Source organism: Panulirus ornatus, chromosome 62, assembly GCF_036320965.1.
Source record: "Panulirus ornatus isolate Po-2019 chromosome 62, ASM3632096v1, whole genome shotgun sequence".
In the NCBI taxonomy this organism is placed as follows: Eukaryota; Metazoa; Arthropoda; class Malacostraca; order Decapoda; family Palinuridae; genus Panulirus; species Panulirus ornatus.
In genome coordinates this window covers 11,957,738-11,966,237 of record NC_092285.1, presented here as the reverse complement: position 1 = coordinate 11,966,237, position 8,500 = coordinate 11,957,738, and the positions used below count along the sequence as shown (strand labels likewise).

Below are 8,500 nucleotides of genomic sequence, written 5' to 3'. Positions count from 1 at the left end.
CTTTTGTTCATAGCGTTGGCAGATAACAGTGGCAAGGAATCTGAGTTGGACAAGGATCATTGTATGGCTGCGTTGGAGCTGTATGAGGCCATGACACCACACACACACCCACACACATATGTATATATATATATACATATATATACTATTGAATAATGCATAATATGTATCCTAGAGAATATGAAGGTTGTGGAAGAGCTCGGGCAAATGGCTAATCTAAGCTCATACTTCAACAAGTGCTCTCACCTGGTCGGGTATTAAGGACCGTCTCGCAGGGTGAAGGCCAACAGCAATATTAACAACAACAGGAGTTTGTCAACATGTTGGGAGTTTACAATGTGGTTCCCGTGGTTTCCACTGTATCTGGTTGTGTTCAGTGGGGGTATGCTGATACATACCAGATTTGATTATTCATTAAACTCAACAATTTCTGGGGAAGCCAAAAATTCTCCATCCTTCTTCCCCTAAACAACAAGTAAAAGTAACAAAACCAACCATGATGTGCTAAATATTTCAGAACCTCACAATTATTTAACTAGGAGCCTTGTTGAACGAAGTAAAGGATCAAGACTCCTTTGTAGATTATAATAAATGATTAACTGAAACCTGTAACATACTCCCAAGAATGACAAGAACTTTTCAGCATACACCAGAAGACCAACAGAGCATCGTAAATGTATACTAAAAAACAACTATAACATTGCGTATTCACATATCAACATAACACTATATTACGTGAGTTTCTGTACATTTGGACATTCACCTTAAAAAAATCAATACTGTATATACCACATTCGCATTATCATCATATTCTTTGTACACATTTTTTTTCTTCTAAACTAACTTAATGTGCCAAGTAGTAACCACTTTTGGAGAGATCTTGATAGCCACAGAGTTCCATCAATTTCCACAGCAATTAATCAGTTTGCTTCTTTTATCAAACAATTTCACTATCATACATCCAAACTTTATTTTCAGCACCGTAACAGAACTGTGAAGTGAATATACTGTCTTGAAGTCAGTCTTTACTTTTATATAACAACAAAATAGGCATGTGATAAAATTGGTTAAATATTGGGCACAAGATTCAACTGAAAAGTCACTGAACTGTTATCATTTTACAAGTATAGATATAATCATCAACATCAACATATAATACCACTTTCTGATATACCCAAATGTACAGCAAAAACAGAATTTACAGTCTTTACAAGTAATCAATGAACATTTTTAATGTAAAACAATATGTACATTAATGAGGGCCAGATTAAGCTGAGTATGTTCCATATATTTAATAAAAGACAAACTCAGGATAAAATACAGGTGAAGCTTTCAGGCAAAACATTAACCTGCCTTCTTATTTTAGGCTGTAGCCCATTCTGATATATATACCATGAGCCAGGGTTCATTTTTCATTTTCAACCATGCCAAAGTCTGGGGTGCTTAGAAAAAGAAAAGGATATTTAGACATGTTTCATATTTTTTCTGATGTTTAGGGAAAAAATTAATCTATCTTTACCAATTCTAGAATCATTAAAGCTTTAAGACAAGTTGGCAAGTTTGAAAATTTAACATGATACCATACAAACATCATTACCACTATTATCCAACTCTCCAGATGTCTGTGTAAATATTTCACTTACAATTACATATTCATACTCAAATACTATGTTAGACTCCATGTTAAAAATGAATGGTTTGAACTTGTTCGCATGTTTACCCCCTATCAAATACTGGGAGCAGGCCTATACAACAGTTAAGCAGACTGAAGCTAAATCTGATCTTGTTTCCAACTGCTTTTACTACATGAGAAATGCTGGAACATGATACACTAATGCAGCAAAATTTAAAATACTGGAGAAGATCTGTTGTTAGCTCTAAGAAGCATGGGACATGACCAGGTGTGAAACTAGGGGCTCCTGCAGGCCTTAATAAATCTCTTGCTGGAATCTGCAAGAGCACATGCTGCTAGTTATCCCTGACGAAATGATGAGTGTGTGGGCAGCAGCACTGCCACTGAAAGGAACTACTCTCCAATCACCACTAGCATTTAAACAATTCATATACAAAGTGAAATGTTTAAGACGTGTATCATACAGTAACAATATGTATATGCTCATTTCATTTTAAAACTTTGTCTGACTGATTTATATTGAAAATAAATGTTTATTAATGCAAGTTGGTGATGTATGTAGACCCTATAATTGGAGCAGTGTAGAGATAAGAATCATTCACCTTTAATTTGATTTGGAACTGGTAAAATGGGCAAAAAGGGCAGTCAGTGATACTAATGGCAAGAGCTACAGGTCCACCAGGGTACTGCTGAACAAATGGAATGTTGTCAGATGTCTCTACCTAACATACAGTGGGACAGAATCAGCAATCTCTACATAGTGACAGCTACCATAGCTGTGTTATGTACTGAAGGTCTCTTCTTCCCTCATTGGAAAAAAATGAGGGTTTAGAGATGCATTTTCTCTATACTTTTTTCTAATGAGCTACGATGCATCAACATGCTATCCAAGTATCATGCATCAGTGTTGTGGTGAACTTGGCTCAGAGGAAAAGGAAAAAGAACAATCTAACTTGCATTATCAATGTCATACTGAATATCACTAGCAACAAACACAAGGACTAGCATTCTCAAGTCCTTCTCCTGAATCCATCCTTGAAAAGCTTTCCTAGAAATATGCTAATTATAATGCTAATATACAGGATATATACAAAAAAACAAATGTAGCAGCAGGACTTGGCTGATATTGCAACTACATTTCACTTCCTATTAATTGGATGAAGCTCTAGCAAAAGCCTAGCGAAGTAGTAACTAGTCAATGCAAATGAGCTAATACACGACACAGAATAATATTCTTAAGACCCTGCTTGTGAAATTGGTGGTGTTTCTGAATAAGGAACTGTGACATGTTTACTCATTGCCTGAAGATCCAAAGAACAGCAACACATTGGCCTTAACCTCTTGAATTACAAGGGATAGATGGTTCCTTAGGAGCTATCGAAAGGCTGATATTCATAACTTCTTTGACATTTAAGTTCCTTTTACTGCATCAAAATCATCAGTCATACATGATCCACTTGCTATCCCTGTCTTATTGTCACACAGTTCATTAAATTTTCCAACAGTACTTTGCTTAGCCTGTGCCATAACTATAACTCTTGCCGACGAAGTGTTGTGTGATTACAATTTGTGTTACAAGGAGAGTTTTACACTTGTGATGCCCTATCTCTTATTCTTATTCCTATTACGGTACGTTTCATCCAAACTGGTCATGAATGAATCATGTCTTTGTCCATGCCATGTCAGAAACCTAAAAAATAGCTAAAGAAACACACACAACTTTAGTAACTCCAACCACAAGGAACAAAAACTACACCAGATGTGAAGGAGTTAAGGTTTAAAAAGAGGGCACTATCACAGCACTTACATAAATCATAAGATAGTCAAACAATGACAAATGCACTGAAAATATAGGGAGCAGTTAAACTAGATTTTATAAGAAGAAATTAATAATATGGACAGCAAGGTATGAGAAAATATTTCATAGCAAGAGTTGCACAAATATGGAGTAAGCTAGATACAGATAGGCAAAGTACAGGTACTGGAAAGAAATTAAAAGTTTTGATAAAAATAAGGATAAAAGGAGGGACCCATATGTGTAAAACTCCTCCCCAGTACTGTAATTACATATAATCAATTTCACACACACACTCACGCATTATATAAAGTTGGAAATGCTCAAGGAACCTTCTCTTCTTATGAAAAATACTATGTGCACTATGTATCAGCTTTAGTAAGCAGGAGCACAACACCATGCAAAATAATACCTACTGGTAGCCACTAATTCATTTGCTGGTGACAGTAGGTCATTTTCTAATAAGGTAACAAAGATGTAAACTCTGCAATCTTATCAATTATACATACAAGATAAAATTACTGTACAGCATCTTTCATTCTTCATATAATGTTCCCTTCAATATCTGAGACTTTAAGAACAATAATCTTCATTACCAATAGTACGGTCAATCAAATATTGTCATGCTATTAGGTCCATGAGACTACATGCACAAAGAATAATTTCATAAAGTATCAATTTCACATAATGCAATGTTTAGTTGTATCACCTTTCAGCTTATCCTATCAATAATCAAATGAAATAATTCTTGGTTTGAATATACATGTTTCCACACATAGTTTGAATTCAACAACCAATAATATCAAGAGCACTGGCATTCAAAGGTCTCATTTTCTTGTTTAATCAATGATGAATCTAGACTGAAGATTTTCTACATCTTGCCTTCAAAATATATAAACCATATCTTAGATAATGCAGACCATAATTCCTCAAGTCAATAAAGCTTGTGCTTACTGTCATCAGTGGAGGTCACCCATTGGTGATATTCTTAGGTAATTTGTACTCTCAAAATTTCATGTATCCTAGTCACTACATACTCAAACAAATACCAGTCGGGGATACCACTAAGATTAGGTCCTCATAAAGTATCTTTTGGTAAACGAAAGTGGCTAGAGAGATATCTGAGAGATACAGATTAATACTATGGTGCATGTCTGTAAGTATCCAATATATAAATTTTATCTCTTGCTACTAAGCAAGTGTCTCTCTCAATTTAAAGCTTTAATTTTGTTAATGTGCATGTGCTATATTTTCTTTGTTTCTGATGAGCAAGTACACGAGTTTACATTTACCAGTAATTTACATGCAGCTTTACGTAATATTTAACAGTAATGTATATATTAAATACAATTAACTTCAGAATAGTAAAGCAGAGATTTTGAAGTTGAATTTAGATTTAAACAATATCAAACTTCATTCATAGCTGAAATCTTAAGAATGTCAAATTTGAAATTTAAGAAAGCATTAATTGAAAAAATACTTGAAAATTAGTTTTCCTATAGGATCGCTGTTCACCTGTCTAATATGACAGATCTTTTATGGACCGTTAATATCAATTAACAAGAGGTAAATTTACCTTTAATTAATGTGCCTCACTTAGCACCTGATCAAGATTCTTCTACCTAGATAATGTACCTAGATAATGGTAACATAGCTGAGCATTGTTCAGTGGTAAAATATATCTATTCTAACATTTGGAAAATCAAATCTAACATTGAGGTACAGTGCTTAAGTTGTTTGTGTTTTTGATCAGTATGTTGTCATCAATTCCGAAGGCAATCAGGACATGGCCATACCACACCACCTTCACCCACACTGCTCTCTATGTTGCTTGTCTCTCACACTTGCTGGTGCTCAGTGATTCAATTATGAAAATCTAACATGGGGGCTGGTAGTAAATGTGGGTTAGGATGGGGGTCCATGGGTATATATTTATGTTAATATTTTCTATTTGTTTTAAAAAGGGTGGTTATTTGATTCCAAGTTAACAAGGGAGATGTCATCCCCTTATTTAAACAAGGGGATTATACTTAAATTCCCCCTCAATTTGAGCATGGTTGGTACTCACAAACAACACCAAAGCAACATGCATTCCCTGTCACGCTACTGAGTGATTGTCAGTAGATGGGCAGTTTTGCAGTGAGTATGTTTGTAGAGAAAGAGGTTGAGTAGGTGGATACTAGTGTTGTAATGTGTATGAGTATGTTGTATGTACACTAAAAATTAATATAAACTATACTCATCTGAATAAATAACAAATACTCAGTAATACATCTAATTACTGTTAACTTGAGCAAGTCTGAGACTGATATGTAACCCAAATTTCTACAAGTCCTGATTAATACTTTGATTTTTTCCTCAAGATGGCCAACCTGAGGGTTATTTCACTTCAGTCAACACCAGTATAATTTTTTTTTTGGTCCTTTTACAGTATTGGCTTGCATTGTCTAAGTGCTGAAACACATGCCATTCTCCCATTATCTGCTCTTGTGTGGCTGACAACTAGACTTTGTTAGTAACCCAGCTGCTCTGAACACCTGGAGTTACCTTTTTATACCACAGTCTTTGTGTATACTGTATTTATATAATCTCCCATAACAGCAGTACATTACATTTACTTTAAAATCTACTCAGACTGTTGAATGTACAGCACGCACAAAAGGCATATATTACGGGAATTACATCATAATTACATGCGTTTCTCAGTGCTCGAAGTAATCCTCTTGTATCAATATTCATTTCATAGGAAACTTTTAGACTGCAGAAATTTCTGTGTATTGTCTGTATTTATATGAACATTACACATGCCTCTGGAATAACTTTTACTTATTATTCAACCTATCCCTCTTTCACAACTTTTTCATTTGAAAAATTCAATAAAACTTTAGACTTTCATAATTGCATAGATTTCTCTCTGTTGTCTGCATTTCACGTATGTGAAAATCATATGCCTTTTGGATATACTTCGCCAATGATTCAAACTTTTTCTCTTGTTAGCTTCCTCATTTCAAGATATATTTCAGAAATGTTTTTTTTTCTTAGGGAAGACTATTTTGAGGCAATATAGACTCCTTATGAAATCATTCTACTAGATATAGACTTGAGTCATATGAAGCAAAAACTAAATGTGAAAACAAATTAATACCCTCAATTTTGTATTGAGAATGGAAGCATCTCATGGAACTTCTGAGTAAACTATTGCGGAATCCATGAGTCTATATAAATGTTACTGTCAAAGATACCATGACAGATCAATTTAAATAAGTACAAGACCAAACAATTCAAATACAAGAGAGTACATTATTGTCGATGTATTTTTAGATATCTGGTGTATTGCACCCCTAGGTGACCTCTACATCCACAAAAGTTTATAAATCTATAGTGTGCACATAAGAAACTATTAATGAGTAATCTGCTTAAGATTATATATATATGTATATATATTGCTAATATTTTGATTGTGCGCTAGAGCACTGAAACTCCTTGAAACATTCCTAATCAACCATTGGACGATACTTGGACAATTGCAATATCATTCCTTTACTCTCTAAGGGAAAAAATCTACATGCCTGTACTCCAAAAATGTCATGTTCAAAAATCAGTATTACTGACAATGTCTTATTCGTAAAATCCCATTTTAAAAGATATGAATGTTACTGACAACCTTGCCCTGACTGATATCTTTTGCCTTATATACCTATCTTGGTTATCTTTACCTTCCCTTCTGTGATAATAATTTTATATCAGAAGTTCTGCCAGAAAATTCTAAGTGATTACATCAACTTGGGAGTTTTCTACTCTAGCATGTTACAACTGCATATTTTATTTCCAAACTCTGGTGTCCACATGTTACAAGAGTAAAAATAAGTGTCACATATTCCTTAACAATTTAAGAGCTTTTTTTTAACAAATTCTTTAGCATGAGCTTCTGGTACATGCAACAAGTGATGACGGATATGTCACGTTTGCATATCATTAATATGTAACCCAAACGGGGATATGTCAAAGGCAATGTGAAACTTGTCTCCCCCATACAATTATAAATTATGAAGTTCCTTCCTAACACAGGCTCACAACCATCATGTACTAATGGCATCAAGGTATGATCAATACAACGCTTCTAGTATAAAAATTCACGTCAGATGGACTTACTAGGCATTTCCCATCATAAAAACTACAATTTTTTGTCAAAATCACAACAGTACCAATCTAAGTGAGTCTCAAGCTCAACTTTGCGCAACACATCTACTTTAACAAGTTAGTGTTTCTTGGTTGGGTGCTCTATAACTGGCAACAATGTTAAAACACTAAATCCACCAATTCTAAGTACTTGAAATCTAAAAATCTAAATTTACAAAGTAACCTATTTCAGTCAATCTTGATCATCTCACTTTACCAACAAATAACTTCAACTGCTTTATCCTTTTTAGGATTCTATTAAACAATAAAAAAAAAACTTATTTGGCACATTACTCCAACTCTTCCTAGCAGATAAACTTCCATAACAATAACGTAATTATGTCCTCTTACGTCGTAAACATCAAAACGTCTCAACCAAAAGCAAGTGACCAAATTGAAAAAAAAAAAGGGGGGGGGGTAGCCCAGGGGAGGTTCTAGCCCAAGCCAGCTAGCCAGCCAGCCTCTACAAGTCCCTCCTAACCTCAAGCTAGCCAGCCAGCCAGCCTCTACAAGTCCCTCTTAACCTCAAGCTAGCTAGCTAGCCAGCCTCCACAAGTCCCTCTTAACCTCAGGCTAGCCAGCCAGCCAGCCTCCACAAGTCCCTCTTAACCTCAAGCTAGCCAGCCAGCCTCCACTAGTCCCTCTTAACCTCAAGCTAGCCAGCCAGCCAGCCTCCACAAGTCCCTCTTGTAGAACCCATGGTGGACCGGCGTTATCTGATAAAGCCACCTAACTTGGCAACTCTAGAACATCAGGTGCGCTTCTTGTTCCAGCACTTCCTGCGGGGGAGTCCCATCTTGAGGAGGTGAGTCTCCTCCTCGGCCTCAATCTCCGGGCTCTTGAGGAAGCTTGGGGCTATACATAGCCCCACGATCGTCACAGCTGTGTGGAAG

The 8,500-nt window shown here is 35.5% G+C and overlaps 1 protein-coding gene across 1 annotated transcript in view; it reads right to left on the bottom strand.

Annotated features, from left to right (window-relative positions):
* Window positions 1-5,371: 5,371 nt before the first annotated feature.
* Window positions 5,372-8,500, bottom strand: part of LOC139745815 (ergosterol biosynthetic protein 28 homolog) — a 55,663-nt gene continuing 52,534 nt past the window's right edge. The window contains exon 5 of the mRNA XM_071656391.1: window positions 5,372-8,489. Within this exon, the coding sequence (XP_071512492.1) occupies window positions 8,359-8,489 (131 nt within the window). The 3' untranslated portion in view covers window positions 5,372-8,358. The remainder of the gene's footprint in view (window positions 8,490-8,500) is intronic.